At 33.7% G+C, this 19,739-nt stretch overlaps 1 protein-coding gene across 2 annotated transcripts in view; it reads right to left on the reverse strand.

The window, feature by feature from the left end:
- The window catches only part of LOC115219853 (reticulocyte-binding protein 2 homolog a-like), a 37,707-nt gene that overhangs the window by 8,712 nt on the left and 9,256 nt on the right, over window positions 1-19,739 (reverse strand). Inside the window, exons 4-11 of one of the 2 annotated variants that reach the window (XM_029790142.2) lie at window positions 16,166-16,277; window positions 13,201-13,322; window positions 11,994-12,020; window positions 10,152-10,245; window positions 7,837-7,898; window positions 6,625-6,722; window positions 5,016-5,168; window positions 420-523 (exon numbers count right to left, since the gene is read on the reverse strand). In XM_029790142.2, the coding sequence (XP_029646002.1) occupies window positions 420-523; window positions 5,016-5,168; window positions 6,625-6,722; window positions 7,837-7,898; window positions 10,152-10,245; window positions 11,994-12,020; window positions 13,201-13,322; window positions 16,166-16,277 (772 nt within the window). The remainder of the gene's footprint in view (window positions 1-419; window positions 524-5,015; window positions 5,169-6,624; window positions 6,723-7,836; window positions 7,899-10,151; window positions 10,246-11,993; window positions 12,021-13,200; window positions 13,323-16,165; window positions 16,278-19,739) is intronic. The other variant, XM_036509573.1, reaches the window with a different exon arrangement.

The raw sequence follows: 19,739 nt of genomic DNA on the forward strand, positions 1-19,739 counted from the left end.
AGGGAGTCAATTTTAAAGTCAAAGAGAAACAGTTTTGTGTAACATTCAATCTTTTCTCAATTGTATAATATTAAAATTTTGTATAAATAAATAAATGCGCCCTTTTATAGCCTAGCCAGGCTCATGGGCCTGGTTTCCCGGTTTCTATGGCATATGTGTTCCCCAACTCGACGGGACGCCAGTCCATTGCAGCGTTACTCATTTATGCCAGCTGAGTGGACTGGAGCAACGAGAAATGAAGTGTTTTGCTCAAGAACACCACGCATCGCCCAGTCCAGGAATCGAAACAACAATCTTATGATCATGAGTCCAACACCCTAACCACTAAGCCACGTGCCTCCACTTATAATATTGTATAGCATTATAAAATCAAAAAAGGCAATGAAATACTTTATAGAAAATCAAAAAAAAGTATACACCTCAAGTTTTTCACCATGTTCCTTTTTCAGTTGCTCCTCTTGCTCACGATGTTCTTTCATCAAATTATCGATTTCTGACTCCTTCTCATTTTCAAGGCGTTCTCCTAAAAATTTGAAGAAAACAATGATGTTATGAGGAAAGAACAAATTTTTCTAACTTTTCCTCTCTTTAGAATTGGACACTACAAGCATAAATTTGAGACGGAAAAGAGCAACTGCTCTAATCATCTCACTGTCATCATTGCATGTTGCTGTTTTCCATTTCAAATTGGTACTTATAATATCTAATATAATTTTACAGTGAAAATATCAACAGTTAATAGGTGCAGGAGTGGCTGTGTAATAACAGTGTTACGCAAAACGGCAGTGCATCAGCATGGCCACAGCCCTGTGCTGAAACTTAAGAAAAAATAAAAAGGTTTTTTGAAAGTTTTCATCAAAATTTTCTGAAAAGCTTTTTGTGAAATTTTCATAAAAACTTTCTGAAAAGATTTTTGAAAATTTTAATCAAAATTTTCTGAAAAGTTTTTTGAAAATTTTCATCAAAATTTTCTGAAAAGTTTTTTGAAAATTTTCATCAAAATTTTCTGAAAAGTTTTTTGAAAATTTTCATCAATTTTTTCTGATCAAACTCCATTCTTCATCAAGTGCCACATATTAGATGAGGCTCCGAGTAATAAGTGTCGCACAAAATGGCGGTGCATCAAAATTTTTTGAAAGTTTTCATCAAAATTTTCTGAAAAGCTTTTTGTGAAATTTTCATAAAAACTTTCTGAAAAGATTTTTGAAAATTTTCATCAAAATTTTCTGAAATTTTTTTTGAAAAGTTTCATTAAAATTTTCTGAAAAGTTTTTTGAAAATTTTCATCAACATTTTCTGAAAAGTTTTTTGAAAATTTTCTGAAAATTTTAATGACACATTTCAAAAAAAATTTCAGAAAATTTTGATGAAAATTTTCAAAAAAATTTTTTGTTTTGTTACGTTTCAGCTCGGAGCTGCGACCATGCTGATGCACCGCCATTTTGTGCGACACTTATTACTAGGAGCCTCATCTAATATGTGGCACTTGATGAAGAATGGAGTTTGATCAGAAAATTTTAATGAAAATTTTCCAAAAATTTTAAAGAAAATTTTGCTGAAAATTTTCAAAGAAGTGTTGAGAAAATTTTAATGAAAATTATCCAAAAACTTTTCAGAAAATTTTGATGAAAATTTTCAAAAAACTTTTCAGAAAATTTTGATGAAAATTTTCAAAAAACTTTTCAGAAAATGTTGATGAAAATTTTCAAAAAATTTTTTATAAAATTTCGATGAAAATTTTCAAAAACCTTTTCAGAAAATGTTAATGAAACTTTTCAAAAAAAATTTCAGAAAATTTTGATGAAAATTTTCAAAAAATTTTCGAAAAAATTTTTTTTTTTGTTAAGTTTCAGCTCGGAGCTGCGGCCATGCTGATGCACCGCCATTTTGTGCGACACTTATTACTAGGAGCCTCATCTAATATGTGGCACTTGATCAGAAAGATTTAATGAAAATTTTCAAAACGCCCTTGAGAAAATTTTGATGAATATTTTCAAAAAACTTTTCAGAAAATTTTGATGAAAATTTTCCAAAACTTTTAAAGAAAATTTTGCTGAAAATTTTCAAAAAACGTTTCCGAAAATTTTGATGAAAATTTTCAAAAAACTTTTCAGAAAATTTTGATGAAGATTTTCAAAAAACTTTTCAGAAAATTTGGATGAAAATTTTCAAAAAAATATTTTGTTTTGTCTTAACTTTCATCTCAGAGCTGCGGCCATGCTGATGCACTGCCGTTTTGCTCTATACTTATTACTAGGAGCCTCCTCTAATATGTGGCACTTGATGAAGAATGGAGTTTGATCAGAAAGATTTAATGAAAATTTTCAAAAAACTTCTCAGAAAATTTTGAAATTTTCAGCAAAATTTTCTTTAAAATTTTTGGAAAATTTTCATTAAAATTTTCTGATCAAACTCCATTTGCCACATATTAGATGAGGCTCCTAGTAATAAGTGTCGCACAAAATGGCGGTGCATCAGCATGGCCGCAGCTCTGAGATGAAAGTTAAGACAAAACAAAAAAGTTTTTTGAAAAATTTTCATTAAAATTTTCTGAAAAGTTTTTTTGAAAATATTCATCAAAATTTTCAAAAAAGTTTTTTGAAATTTTTATCAAAATTTTCAGAAAGTTTTTTTGAAAATTTTCATTAAAATTTTCTGAAAAGTTTTTTGAAAATTTTCATTAAAATTTTCTGAAAAGTTTTTTGAAAATTTTCATTAAAATTTTATAAAAAATTTTTTGAAAATTTTCATCAACATTTTCTGAAAAGTTTTTTGAAAATTTTCATCAAAATTTTCTGAAAAGTTTTTTGAAAATTTTCATCAAAATTTTCTGAGAAGTTTTTTTGAAAATATTCATCAAAATTTTCTCTAGAGTTTTTTGAAAATTTTCATTAAATCTTTCTGATCAAATTCCATTCTTCATCAAGTGCCACATATTAGAGGAGGCTCCTAGTAATAAGTGTAGAGCAAAACGGCTGTGCATCAGCATGGCCGCAGCTCTGAGATGAAAGTTAAGACAAAACAAAAAAGTTTTTTGAAAATTTTCATCCAAATTTTCTGAAAAGTTTTTTGAAATTTTTATCAAAATTTCTGAAAAGTTTTTTGAAAATTTTCATCAAAATTTTCTGAAATGTTTTTTGAAAAATTTCATTAAAATTTTCTGAAAATTTTTTTAAAATTTTAATCAAAATTTTCAGAAAGTTTTTTTGAAAATTTTCACCAAAATTTTCTGAAATGTTTTTTGAAAATTTTCATCAAAATTTTCTGAAAAGTTTTTGGATAATTTTTATCAAAATTTTCAGAAAAGTTTTTTGAAAATTTTCTGTGAAGATTTTTGAAAAGTTTTCTGTAAAGTTTTTTGAAAATTTTCATCAAAATTTTCAAAAAAGTTTTTTGAAAATTTTCATCAAAATTTTCTGAAAAGTTTTTTGAAAATTTTCAAACATGCACAGACCCACACACAGACAAAGGTGCACGTATACACACATGTTTGTACATGTATATATATGTGTGTCTTCACACATAATGTTAAGTTAATGCTAAATATGTCAAAGTACTTTGTACACACTGATGATTTTTCTACATTGGCAAACATGTTTGTCATTGTCGATGTCACCACTGCCACCATGACAACGACAATGACCACAACAACCATGACCATCATCATCATTTTAATAACCACTTTTCCATGCATTAATTGAACTTGTGTTGCCAATCCTTACCTGTCATAAGTAATATTTCCCCTAATGCCAACACTTACCTGTCAGGTAATATTTCCCCAAGGAAGGTATATTTTTATAGAAATCCTGAAATTGAAGGCACACACACTCATGCGTGCATGCACATGCACACACACACACAACTTCTTTTACTTTCTGGCTATCACAACATTTTGACTACACACACACGGGTGCATGTGGGAGGTGTGGAACAGGTGATGATTGGTGACTGGAAAGGTATCTAGCCATCGAAAAATCTGCTTCAATGTATTCTGTCCGCCCCACGCAAGGTATGGAAAAGTGGATGTTATATATATAAATACTGAATACAACTAAACAAAAATATTCTTACACAAAATTTTTACTAACACAGATTTAATTAAATATAAACACTAAAATGGTTATAGGAATTGTGGAGATTGCATATGGGTTGATGCAAAAAGGTTAAATGATACAACAGACAATCCTTTTGATTAAAAGCCTTGTGCATTAATGGTCACACTGATTGCAATTATGTTAGTAGCATTCACTGGTAAAGCCTTGTATCATAACAGCTATACCAATGGTAATTATTTTGGTATTAATTGATAAAGCATGTTTGTTACCAAAATGTATTTCTGATTCCGAGTTTATAACACCAATCTCTCTCTCTCTCTCTTTCTCACACACACACACACACACATGCACATACAGTAATATTGGCTTCAAATTTTGGCACAAGGCCGGCAAGTTTGGTGTGGAATGGGGAAGTCAATTACATCAACCCCGGTGCTTGACTGGTACTTATTTTATCAACCCCGAAAGGATGAAAGGCAAAGTCAACCTTAGCAGAATTTGAACTCAGGGTATAAAGATGAACCAAAGGCCACTAAGCATTTCGCCCAGCATCCTAACGATTCAGCGAGCTCACTGCCTTACCATTCACACAATAATATTATTCATCAACATAATTATTTTTATTAGTAAATGTTAATCCATGTTAGTAATCTAGAGCAGTGGTTCTCAATCAAACAAATAACAGCCTCTCACAAAAATAAAAAGGAAATTTTTATCCATTTTATTTATAAGGAGACATAATAGAATTTCCATCCATATAATTCTTTGCAATATAAACTTGGCAATAAGTCCACTCCTTTTTCAATCCAATCCCCAGATGCCCACCCATGGAGGGGGATACCATCTCCTTTCATGAGAAACACTGATCTAGAGGACAAAATACATCATTAAAGTGTTAGTGGATATTATTAGATGTAGGTAACAAAACATCACATCAGGTTGTTAGTATTTTATACTAACGCAAAGCATTGATTTGCTCTTGATATTCTGCCTCTAACTTCTTATAGAGCTCTTGCTGCTTATAAGACCATTCCTTTTCCATTTCTTCTAGAAGAGTAGCTTGGTATGAATTGAAAGCACTCTGGAGAGAGGAATTACGTTCTTTCAAGCTTTCTGCATTTTTAACAGGATACCAAATATACAAAGACATGGAAATAAAAAAAAATATCTCATACAAATGTTTCAAATGTGGGGACATACATAAATGAATTGAAGATAAATACTATATAAGCCATGTTCCACTAACTACTGACACCCAACCTGTCTCATGATTGAGGGGTCAGTGACTAAACTACCTGCTTCTCACACAGTAATGTTGACACCCCATGTGGAAAAGAGTAAACACCATGTGTTCATTGGCCTGTGGAAGCATGTGGCTTAGTGGTTAAGGTATTGGACTCATGATCATAAGATTGTGGTTTCGATTCCTGGACAGGGCAATGCATCGTGTTCTTGAGTAAAACACTTCATTTCACATTGCTCCAGGCCACTCAGCTGGAAAAAATGAGTATTCCTGTGAAGGACTGGCATCCCATCCATGTGTGGAATATGTGCCATGATACTGGGAAACTGACCCTTGTGAGTTGGCATAACTCGAGAAGGTAACTTTATATTTTGTGTGGTCATTGGCCTATTGAAGCACATATCACTATGCTTCAATACAGTTTCCTTGGACCATGGATTTTTTTAATGGAAATAATATACACGGTTTATTGCTGTTGCTATTAAATCCCAGGTCAGTTCTGATGAAGCAGACCTATGATTGAAAGTGTTCCAGCCATGACTCTCCAGTCAGGTCATAAATACAGGAAAATATTATTCAATATGCTTTTTTTGTTTTTTCCTTATTTAGGATGTTATATGATCTGAGGATGATTAAGCTACTGCTTGTCTTTCATCCTTCCTGATTCAATACACAAAGTCCCTATCTAGAGCAGTGAACTGGTGGGATTGATAGCATATGAAGTAGGATATTTGTTCCAGTTCATTGCATTTAGAGTTCAAATCCTACTGTGGCCAATTTAGGTGGTAGATTTAATCCATTGCTCAGTTTCATACCACCACCTGCTCCTTGTTGTAAGCTTGCAATGAGAACAGATGGTGCTGCAAGCATTCAAGTCAAGTCTCTAATTTCTAGATAACTTCCTTCCACTTTAATAATAGTGTATCTGTTCATTCTTAATATGCTGTGGCAGATTCAAGTGGGAATATCTGATCACTTTTGTTTTTAATATCAGAAGACACCTCCTCCTTTTAAATGATGTGTTTTCATAACACACACAATTCACTGGTGCAATGAGACTTTAAGACACTGGTGTTTTGACCTAATTGTGCCTCCTCAGTCAAAGCTAACCAGCCACACTGATGAATCTAACAAGAGCATGAGCTCTTATTTATAAAAATGAACAAACAAATTATTTGTGGAGGTTTGCATCTTTTCCCCTTATTCCTTGATTTCAAATTCAAATTTATAATCCTATCAAATGTTATGATGAGATGATTATCTCACATGTACTAACTGGAAACTAAGTGGTCTCCACTTATAAAATTCTTTTCTCAGTTGTCTTACCTATTTGAGACTCCATTTCCTGTTTGCAATTTTCAAACTGGTTTCTGTGGTTCTCTTCAATTTCTTTGATAACTCTGGTGTGCTCTTCTTCAATTTTACTTGAGAAAAATTAAGGAAAAATAATAACAGCTTTTACTAACAGTGACTTCTGGTTGCCTGAAAAGAACAGTTAACAGTAGTAGTAGTAGTAGTAGTAGTAGCAGTAGCAGCAGCAGCAGCAGTAGTAGTAGTATTATACAGCAGCAGCAGTAGTAGCAGCAGCAGTGGTAGTACAACAACTACTACTTGGGGATGTAGACTTAATCTATTTGATAGGCAGAAGTTCTGTCATGTGAAAGTGCTTGTGTTCCTATGATGATGATGATGATGATGATATGCATGTGCACGTGCATGTGTGTCTATGTGTGTGTGTGGTGTGTGTGTGTGTGTGTGTGCCTGGACAGTTTGAAATAGTTGCAATTGAGTGTATCTATCATACAAACGGTGTCCCTAATTTCCAGTATTCTGCCTAAACATGTCTGGCTCCTGGAAAGTATTACATCGCTTGGAAACAAGTGAAGGCTGGTGACAGGAAGGGTACATGACAGTAGGAAATCTACATCAACCAACTCGGTCCAATGCATGCATACATGAAAAAGTGGACATTAAAATGATGATGAGATGATGATGATAATGAGGGAGACGATGACGACAACAATGATATATATGTGTGTGTATGTGTCTGTGTGTATATATATATATATATATATATATATATATATATATATATATTATATATATATATATATATATATATTATATATATATATATATATATATATATATATATATATATATATATATGTGTGTGTGTGTGTGTGTGTATGTGGAGGCGCAATGGCCCAGTGGTTAGGGCAGCGGACTCGCGGTTGTAGGATCGCGGTTTCGATTCCCAGATCGGGCGTTGTGAGTGTTTATTGAGCGAAAACACCTAAAGCTCCACACGCCTCTGGCAGGGGTTGGTGGCAATCCCTGCTGTACTCTTTTGCCACAAATTTCTGTCACTCTTTCTTCTGTTGGCCTGCTCGCTTAGCCAGCGGGGTGGCGTCATTTGGAGGCTAAAACAATGCGAAGCGCATTGTGACCAGTGATGTGTAGCAACATCTGTTAGCCTAGTCGGTTACGGTGATATGTATATATATATATATATAAAACACTAGAATAAAGACTGACCTGATTTCATCCTGATGTTGTGTCTGCAGTTCTTTGACTGTGTCATTGAGAAATTGCTCTGCCTACAGTAGAAATTAAAAGCAAAAATAGTGGTGTTACGAAAAAAAGTCCCGTTTTGTAAATATAAATTGACTAACAACTGTGATCAGCTGAGGTCAGTTTAACTTCTTAATGTGTATCTCATATCTCCCTCTTGCTATCTCTCCCCCACATCTCCTCATCACAGCCTTCACCCATCTCCCCACTGTATTCACTTTAACCCCCCACACACACACACACTTACCGCAACCATCTGTTGACTGTCATGGTTCAGGGTGTCTGCAATAGGTGATCATACAGCCACTTGTTTGGACCACCTCAGGCAGTTCAACTAAGAATGCCTGGACAATTGAACAGGGTTATTGCTATATTATGTTATTTCTAGCACAATAGATATTGTCTCATATTTAATAATGGCATTTTTCTAAAATACATAAAACTATATATATATATAGGTGCAGGCATGGTTCCAGGTTCAGTACTCATGACAGAACACCTTAGGCAAGTGCCTACTACTATACCCTCAGGCAAACTGAAGCCTTGTGAGTGGATTTGGTAGGCAGAAACTGAAAGAAGGTGGCGAGCTGGCAGAAATGCTTAGCCGTATTTCGTCTGCCATTACGTTCTGAGTTCAAATACCACTGAGGTTGACTTTGTCTTTCATCCTTTCAGGGTCGATAAATTAAGTACCAGTTACGCACTGGGATCGATGTAATATATATATATATATATCATATATATATATATAATCAAAATAAGCAACAAGGATATCCAGAGGTAATGCAGTACGATCATTTCATGCAACTCCATTTAATCGAACAATGCAATCATTACATCAATTTAAAATGTAGAGCAATCTTCAGTTGTACAAAGACATAGAATTTAATTAAATTAGAACAGATGGACACATTAGTATAATTATACCTAAAATTTCCAAGAAGTTAAGGAGATAAACAAAGAACATGCTGTCTCACTCCAGTTTAGAAGTTACTGAATTTTCAAGAAGATATACATTGTTACAGACTCTGCCTGTCACTGATTTTTTTGTTTTTATGGGGTCAGTTTTAATTTCTAGACTAGTTTATCAAATCCCCTGTATATCTAAGGCTGAGAGAACAGAGGGCAATATCTGTTAGGGGTAGGGCTGAGGGAGCAGACAGACATCATAGTTGGTATAGTCATAAAAATCAAGATTTATTAGAAGCAATATCATGAGGTTTAGTAAAGGAAAACTTAAAACAAGATGTTAGCTGATAATTAAGGGGGCCGCTCACTAGCAGACCATTGATATATATATATAATATATATATATAATATATATATATAATATATATATATATATATATATATATATATATATATTACAAATAAGAAAATGGAGAAACACATTAGTTGGTTAATCAGCTTTAGGATATTAGAATGTTGCCTTATTTAATCATCAAAACTACAACCATAATAACATACATATATACAGCATAAAATTCAATACATTTAAGACAAGAATACAAGTAGTTATTAAAAACATGATAAGTATAGGCACAAAAAATTACTTTTTTCCATAGGCTGAAACAGCTGTAAGTGATTTTAATGATTCTAACAATTTATATTAATGTTTTTAATAACTACTTGCATTCTTATCTTAAATGTATTGAATTTTATACTGTATATATGTATGTTATTATGGTTGTAGTTTTGATAATTAAATAAGGCAACATTCTAATATCGTAAAGCTGATAAACCAACTAATATATTTCTCCATTTTCTTATTTGTAATATAAATTAATGGTGAAATATTTCTTCACCTTCACCCATTTAATACAATAAGTGAGTTTGTTGCATTGCAATTAAAAACACTTGTGCATTAATAATTTGGGTAGTATACCAACAGTATATTGGATAAGTATTATCCCTTAGAGGGTTGGATCTACAACCCCCAACTTACTTGGTATATATATATATATATATATATATATATATATATATATATATACTGTATTTACTTGTGTATAAATGCACCATTTTCCAATTCTCTTTTCCTTCATTGTTTTATTTTTGCTTTGTGTATTTGTGCCACCCAGATTTTTCAGTTAAAATCAAGTGTAAAATAGTGCAACTTGTACACATATAAATACAATACAGATATACAATACACAATACTCACACACACACTTGTAGAGATAGAGAGAGAGAGAGAGAGAGAGAGAGAGAGAGAGAGAGAGAGAGAGAGAGAGAGAGAGAGAGAGAGAGAGAGAGAGAGAGAGAGAGTTCTTGCTGACCTTTACTTTGCTTTGCATGTGTTTGTATCGTTCTTCCTCAAGGAAAAGCTTTAAATCTGCAATCTGTTGATGTAGCTTCTCCAGGAGGATGTCTCTGAAATATAATGCATTTTTTTTTCTCATTTTCTTGGTCCATCCATTTGTTTATACATTTTCCCCTCTTTTCTTCCCTCTCAGTTTTATTCAATAGTAAACACGTGACTGTGCTGGTCTTAATAAATAATACATTGATAATATAAAAAGCATTAACATTATTATTATTATTATTATTATTATTTTAATTATTAGGCAGCAAGCTGGCAGAATCATTAGCGTGTTGGGTGAAATGCTTACCGGTATTTTGCCCATCACTACATTCTGAGTTCAAATTCTGCTGAGACCGACTTTGCTTTTTATTCTTTCAGTGTTGATTAAATAAGTACCAGTTATGCACTGTGCCAATTGTGGAAAGGATTATTATGCACTGGGGTCAATGTAATTGACTTAATCTCCCCCCACCCCAAGTTGCCCTTGTAGCAAAAATTATTATTATTATTATTATTATCATTATTATTATTATTACTACTACTACTAAGGTGGTGACCTGGCAGAATCATTAGCACAGCAGACAAAATGCTTAGCAGCATTTCATCTATCTTTGCATTCTGAGTTCCAATTCCACCAAAGTCAACTTTGCTTTTCATCCTTTTGGAGTTGATGAAATAAGTGCCAATTGTGTGCTGGGGTCAATGTAATAAACTAGCTCCCTCCTCCAAAATTTTAGGCCTTGTGCCAAAAAGTGTAATTACAGCAACATTCATCCTAAACCAGGACTGTCATGTTATGTTGGCAAACAATCTTTACTACAGAATATTTGCTGTAGCCCTTCTTTTATACCAAGACAAAACATGTAGATGATAATACTTCTAATCAGTTAAGATGAGAAACCATGAGAACCAGTGCCTGGTATTGCATCAGGGCATTTAATATTATTCTTCCTATTGTTATTGTTGTTGTCATCATCCTCATCATCATCATCAGTTTATTCTGCTGAGGTCGAATTTGCCTTCCATCTTTTTAAGGTCGATAAAGTACCAGTTGAGTACTGGGGTCAATATAATTAACTAGCTCACTCCCCACAAATTTCAAGCCTTGTACCTTTAGTAGAAAGGATCATTATTGTTGTTGTTGTTAACAACAACAACATGCATTAAAAAAAAGAATGCTGCATTTCAGGAAAGAAGTAGTAGAACATAAAGCCTTGTAGTATTTATATTTATATTTATCATTAACTCTCTGAAAAGTCCTGAGGAGGTGGCAGTCATCTTTGATTCTATCCTTCCATCTCAATAGATTAAGTACCATTCATGTACTGGAGGTTAACATAGACTTCTATCTATGTTGAAAATCATTAATACAATTCTAACTAGAAAAGCACTTGGTGAGCACAGACCTCTGCCAAGCAGCTCATTTTAAGATAGATATGCGAGTAAAATTACTAATAGAGAAACAAAAATAAACTTTGGAAACAGCAGCGCCACCATAGGTTACGTGGAAAGGATGAACATGTTTTCAAGGGAGATAATCAAAGAATGTAGCTAATACTACATGTAAAGTAAATATAATAAATGAAAAATCCTTCAAGAATCCATAAAAATTCGCGGATCACAACCAAAATTTCACGATCTGTTTCTTGTGTCATCACCAACTTTTCCTGCAAGTTTCATCAAATACTGTTCCCAATTTTTAAAATTATTTTTCACACAGTCGGACACACGGACAAACCAATGCCGATGAAAATATAACCTCCTTCCTTGGCGGACGTAAAAATAAAGGGTCAATAAAATAGTTCAAAAATCTTACCTTTCAGGATTCTCAGGTTCCTTGTTCCTGATAAATACATAAGCAAAATGAAATTATAAGTATTAGGCTTGGACTTGTTTGGATGATTTATATTTACATCCATTTTGTTATTTACTTTTGTTTATATATCTTGGGTATGCATTGCATGCCCTGCAACTATATATTTCTCCATTTTTGGTTTAGTCTCCTAAGTAACAGAAACAGTCTGCTGCTTTTAGAGAGTTTTCTGGATGTTTGAAATATTTTGTTTGATGGGAGCTCATTTGCTACATATGAATCTTTTCTTTCTCATCAAAATATATTTAAAACAAAACCAAATTGAAATGACTGACTCCTTTCAATGTAAGATGTTAGATATTACAGGTATCAATTTGAGACAGAAGAAAGATGGCAGCACATTCACAAACAGGACATGAATTTTGCTATTTTATACATAAGACAAATTTTAATCATGGCTGTGAGGTCGAGAAGTTCAATTTGTGACCACTTAGAGTTTCAGGTTCAGTTCTACTGCATAGCACCTTGGGCAAGTGTCTTCTGCAAGAGTTCTATACTGCCCAATGCTTTTTGAGTGAATTTGGTAGACTGGAAACTGTGTGGAAACCTGTCATATATGTATATGTGTGTGTGTGCATGCGCACGTGTGTGTGTAAGGTAAGGTAAAGTTACCTTCTCAAGTCATATTGACTCATAAGGGTCAGTTTCCTGATTTCCATAGTGTATGGATTTCCCACCTGGTCCGACACAGGATTACTCATTTTTGCCGGCTGAGTGGACTGGAACAATATGAGATGAAGTGTTTTGCCCAAAAACACAACACACCACCGAGTCTGAGAATCGAAACCAGAATCTTATGATCATGAGTCCAACACCTTAACCACTAAGCCATACACCCCCCACTATGTGAGTGAGTGTTTGTATGCATGCTTGTGTGTGTGCATGTGTGTGTGTGTGTGTATGTGAATGTCTTGTATTTATGTTTGGTCCCTGCCACCACTTAACAACTGGTGTTGGTTTGTTTACCTCTCCATATATGCAAAATTTACCAGCAGAATAAGTACCAGGCTTTGAAAAAAGTACAAGGGTTGATCTGTTCAACTAAAACCCTTCAAGACAAAACCTTGGTATGACTTACAATCCAGTGACTAAAGTAAGTAAAAATTAAAAGATAGTTGTTATAAATAGAAAATATAACAAAAATATTTACTCTTCAGTATCTTCTGCTTGTATTGGATTAAAAAATTCTCCAGTTTTTATCATTGCATGATACTTTGATTTATTCTTAGATAAAATATAACCTGGAGAGACAACCAGAGGAACCATTGGATCCTGGAATTACAAAAAAAGAAGTCAGTGTTTTCATTTTAAAATTTATTCTTAGGAGAACATACCTAAATATAACTGATGGAGTTTGGGTGACAGCTACTGTAGGTTATCTACATCATAAACATAATAATAACTATGTGATGTTTATTGTAAGATATCTCACTTATGAATGACAATGACAACGAAACTAGAACAGCAATGGATCATGATAAAACGATGGCAAGAAAAGTCCCTTCATGGCAAATACTGGGCTAAACTAAATGCAAAAGAAATAGACAAAGCAAAATCCCAGCAATGGCTGAGAGGCTCAGGACTCAAAGCAGAGACTGAAGGATTTTTAATTGCAGCACAAGACCAAAGCCTCCCCACCAGAAATTATCAAAAACATATAATGAAAAGAAACATAACAAGTAACTGCAGAATATGTGGAGATGGACAAGAAACAATAAATCATATTGTCTCTGGCTGTCCAGTCCTGGCTAAGAAGGAATATATTCACAGACACAACAGTATTGGGACCTACATACACTGGAAGCTATGTCAACACTATGGAATAACAACAGAAAAAAGGTGGTATAGGCACATGCCAGAAAAGGTCACAGAAAAGGAGAAAGCCACAATACTATGGGATATGCCAATACACACATAGAGAAATTAAGGCCAATAGGCCAGATATAGTTGTCAGAGATGATGAAGAGAAAATGCTTTCTAATTGATGTATCAATATCAACAGATGACATTTCTTTAAAAGAAATAGAGAAACTTTCAAAATACAAAGACCTGAAAATAGAGGTAACTCAAATGTGGAGTCTAAAAACAGAAACAATTCCTATCATAGAAGGCACATTAGGTATGATAAAAAAATATTCAGACAAATACATAACAAAAACACCAAGTCTAACAAATATATATAACATACAGAAAATTGCACTACTGGACACTGCACACATCTTACGCAAAACACTTTCAATACAGTAACCATAAGAGCATCACAGTAAACCACAACACATACCCAAGACACACAGAGCTGCACTCAGTAGTGCAGTGAAAACATGTTATAAAAATAAGACTACTGAATAATAATAATAATAATAATAATAATAATAATAATATAATAATAATAATGGTGGTGGTGGTTGTAGTAGTAGTAGTAGTAGTAGTAGTAGTAGTAGTAGTAGTAGTCCTTTCTATTATAGGCACAAGGCCTGAAATTTGGGGGAGGTGGATAGTCGATTACATTGACCCCAGTACTCAACTGGTACTAATTTTATTGCTCCCGAGTGAAAGAAAGGCAAAGTCAACCTCAGCAGAACTTGAACTCAGAACGTAAAGACAGATCAAATACCACTAAGCATTTTTCCCAGTATGCTAACGATTCTGCCAGCTCAGAACCTGAAGCAACACCAGATGGATGACACAGCTGGTAGGCAACACAAACTGAGTAAGAAACTGCACTCAATCTCAAAGGGGGAATGTAAAAACAGATGAAAGCTTAACCTCCCTGATTATGATGATGATAAGGAGAGGACACACCATCCAGTAAGGCAAGAAAAAAATGTGAAAAAGAAAAGCCAAACAGGAAAGCTTGAAGGAAATATTGAGACTGGCAAGAAAAACCATTGCATGCACAATAGCCCAAATGAATTGGGGAAGCTGATGTAGATATAAGAAGAACCAATCAGTGGCTGCAGAGTGTTGGTTTGAAAGCCGAAACAGAAGGATTTATCCTAGCAGCACAAGATTAGAGTCTCTTCACCCAGAACTATCAAGCTAATGTCCCGCACAATGAGGTAGACACAAAGTGTAGGCTCTGCAATGACTAAAAAAAAAATAATCCTAAATTTCCTAAATCTAATTTTTCCCTGTAAGTTTGGATATACTCCCTATTATTATTATTATCATTATTATTATTATTATATATATATATATATATTTATAATAGGATTAGCTCGTATACGAGTAGGTATATATTTGTAAAAAATGAAGTTCGAAAATGCTGCTATATTATACAATTTTTAATTTTTATATATACATTATAACATGTTTCAGTTCCTGAAATGAACCTTATCAAAAAAAGTTATATATAAAAAAAGACAGCTCATGCCGTCAAACACAAGAAATTCATTTATAATACACAACGGAGTCAGACATCTTAGAGTTCATGTATAGTTGATATATAGTTTGAAGTAAGTTCATTCATGCTATATGTTCAAAGTGTTCGATGCAGTGGCCCACGGTGGCGATACGTATTCAATACAAAAAACAGATCAAAGTGGTGGAAAGCAGTCAATACAGAAGATTGATGTTTCCGAAAGAGCGAGGAATTCATTTTTACCTTAAGCAATTGTGATGACCCATGGTGGGTGTTCGCTGCGAACACCCACCATGGGTCATCACAATTGCTTAAGGTAAAAATGAATTCCTCGCTCTTTCGGAAACATCAATCTTCTGTATTGACTGCTTTCCACCACTTTGATCTGTTTTTTGTATTGAATATGTATCGCCACCGTGGGCCACTGCATCGAACACTTTGAACATATAGCATGAATGAACTTACTTCAAACTATATATCAACTATACATGAACTCTAAGATGTCTGACTCCGTTGTGTATTATAAATGAATTTCTTGTGTTTGACGGCATGAGCTGTCTTTTTTTATATATAACTTTTTTTGATAAGGTTCATTTCAGGAACTGAAACATGTTATAATGTATATATAAAAATTAAAAATTGTATAATATAGCAGCATTTTCGAACTTCATTTTTTACAAATATATATATATAATATATATATATATATATATATATGAGCTGACTTGAAAAAGTAAAACAACTGACAACCAACCTCAAGATATTTTTGCTGTGCAGGCTTGTTCTTTTTAATTGGAAGATGATTCTGAAGGGCTTGTTGACACACGGGTTCTTCAAATACTTTTGGTTTGACATTATTTCTAGCACTAATTGTAAAAAAGAAACAATTCACAGTCAATTAAATGAGTACTTTACAAATGTATTAATCATTAAATGAGAGAAATATTTCTTGATGTCTTTAGAATCAATCCATGGTTCAAGGCAGTGAACCACAAGTCAACAATTTTAACGCTTTAGCATTTAAACTGGCCATATTCAGCCTAAATATCCTACCTATTTTAAAATAAAAAATAATGAAATTATTGTATACAGTGCTCAGGTGCACCACAACTTTCACTTTACATGCAAAAAGGCCAGATCCAGTTTCTCATGCCTACCCTACAATGGCATTCTAAAAATACACGATCACATTATCAAAATCTCAAAGTTATTTGATAATCTATTATATAAAATCCGTTCTGTCTGTCTGTGTGTGTGTCTTCTAGGATCTCGGGCATCCTCCATCTGATTGCGCTCAAATTTGATATGTAGATACCAACGGTATCAGGGCATGCATAAGTCTTGAAAAAATTACAAAAATCGATTCCAGGTGAGAATACGATCAATAAAGCCGTGGGAACGTGCATTTGTACATGCAAGTACATCAGCTGTTGCGATCAATACTACACATACACGAGAAAAATGCACGTGCAGTTTGTGCAAAAAAAGCCGACTGGCTTGAAATAATGCCACAAAATGCAGTATATTTAGGAGACCAAAAACATAAGATGCAAAAGAGATATTTTCTTCAAACTTTGCATGAAGGAAGGAAAGACTATTTGGTTTCTCAAGAAGTCTTTTCTTTTGCCTCAACTTTGTTTAACACAACCAAAAATTCTATTGAAATAAAGGCATGCTTAATTATTTTTTTAATGAAAAGAAAACACTGATTGCTTTTTATTCAGCAGATATGATTCAGCACTGTCCATTGGATGGGGGGGGGGGAAGCAGCGTTTTACTCATGCATAAATAATTCAAAACAATGTGAATGAATAAGCATTGCATTTAACAGAGTAATCTGAATGGTAGAGGGTTAAATCATGCTGCCAATACATTTCTATATGGATCTTGATCTAAGGGCTATAGATAGATAACTAATCTTTTATTATTTTATTATTTAGGCACAAAGCCAATTATTGTTGTTTTTTTATCCTAAGGACAAACTTGATCTACAGGCCTATGATTAAAAGCATTCCAACCATGACTATCTCATCTTATTTTGTTTTTATCAAATATACTGTATCTGGGATTACATTGTTCAATGCACTTTTCCTCTTTTAAACTGATAGGGTTTGAATTAAGAAAGATCTGGCTACTATATCTAGCCAGTCAATCAGCTGTATATAGATTCCTTTACTTGCTTGTAAGGCTAAGGTGTTGAAGAAAATGGGCAAATAGCTAGCCTTTAAATTGTTTTCTTATTCAAGCATAAAACCAATTGTTGTTCATGTTTATCCCAAGGGTAACCCTGATCTAACAAACCTATGATCAAAAGCTTTGAAGTCAATAGGGGATGATTTGAAAGCAGTTTGCTGCAATTTCTATCAGGTTGAACAATTACATACAAGTTCCCTTGTTAGCGCAAAAATAGAAGATGAAGCCATATCTCTTATTATAAAAGGCAGATTTTATCTCTTATTATAAAAGGCAGATTTTATCTGCCTCCCTTTGTCAGTTATAGAAATCTACAATATAGGATTTCTTCAATTACAATTTACCTAGCATTTTTAAGAGTAGAATGCATTGGGTCATGCCAGGTCCAGTTTTTAAAATTTAAACTCCAATTAAGCAAAATTTACAGAAAACTCACATTCTGGTGTGTATGTCAAATGCTTTTCTTAATGTGGTTTACACCACACGCACACACACAGTGTGCAACGAATAAAATGAAAGTAATTCACTGTGTGTGTGTTGACAGGTAGACAATAGATGGCGATGGCGATGTAATATTTGTTTCTGTCTATCACGCTGATAGATACATGAGTAAAATGTATGGCAAGCTAAGAGATAAGAGTGAGTGAAAATGTTCTTGGAAGAGAGTAAATAGCGAGAGTGATTTGAGGAAGACTTTACATTAAATAACCGTAGTGGCTTGTATATATATATATATACATACATAAGACAGTAAGGTGTGATTTGAGGGAGATTTGGCTGCTATTTCTACCATGTCTAGCTGCCATGTAGGGGTCTCCCTCATAGGCTCATATATACATAGATAAGACAGTAAGGTGTGATTTGGGGGAAATTTAGCTGCTATTTCTACCAGGTCTAGCTACCATGTAGAGGTCCCCCTCATTGGCTCATATATATATACATACATAAGACAGTAAGGTGTGATTTGAGGGAGATTTGGCTGCTGTTTCTACCAGGTCTGTTAGGCCTTCTCATGTAAACTCAAGCTTTCTCATGCCTTGAACATAAGACCAAAGCAGAGAATGTATTCTTTTATTCTTCTGCTTTTTCCAGCCATTGGTCTGTGGCCATGCTGGGGCAATGCCTTGAAGAATTGTAGTTTAATGAATCAACTCCAGTTTTATTTTTGTAAGCATTGTACTTATTCTATCCGTTCCTTTGTCAAACCACTAGGTGACAGGGATGTAAACAAACCAACATTCGTTGTCAAGCAGTGGTGGAGGACAATCACAAGCACAGACACGCACACACACACACATACATGCATACACATATACACACATACATACATACATATATATATATGTGTGTATATATATATTGCAGCGTGGAAGGTGTTTGTAAGCCATTTAAGAAACACACAAAAACCGTTAGATTCACTTCAACATTTAATTTAATTTGCCAAAATATTTTCCTCGCTTTGAGACCGCGACCTGTTCACTGACAAAAATATCGTGCTAACAGGTCACGGTCTCAAAGCGACGAAAATATTTTGACAAATTAAATTTAAATGTTGAAGTGAATCTAACGGTTTTTGTGTGTTTCTTAAATGGCTTATAAACACCTTCAACGCTGCAACTGTTTTCGTTCCAGCACACGATCTCAGATCAAGTCACTTGCTATGCAAGTACATCTCTGTAACTATATATATATTTATATATATATATATATATATGTATATTGGTAAAAACAGTAAGATAACAAAAGAAAGAAAGAGACCTCAATATTATGTAAATAGAGGAAATCTTTATATATAAAAGTGAGGTTGTGTGTCTGTCTCCTACGATTTAGATTCCTAACTACTCCCACATTTTGCGGTGCAGTTTAACCAAAACTGGGTATCTTATAGTCGTGATTCATATCGAGACCGTCTGGGTATTAGCGCGCGTCTACGATGAGTCTACGATTTAAAAAAAAATTTACCATCAATTTTTCCCATTTTCAATCCATTTTTGACATATATAAGGGAAGTAACTCTCTAAAATTTATTATTAAATCTCAGAACGTAAAAAGCTACAGTAACACCCCTCCCCCTTTGTGGTTAGCCATATTGAGATGGCTATTATACTTTACATCTCTAAAAATGCTTATATAAT

This window comes from Octopus sinensis, linkage group LG15, assembly GCF_006345805.1.
Source record: "Octopus sinensis linkage group LG15, ASM634580v1, whole genome shotgun sequence".
In the NCBI taxonomy this organism is placed as follows: Eukaryota; Metazoa; Mollusca; class Cephalopoda; order Octopoda; family Octopodidae; genus Octopus; species Octopus sinensis.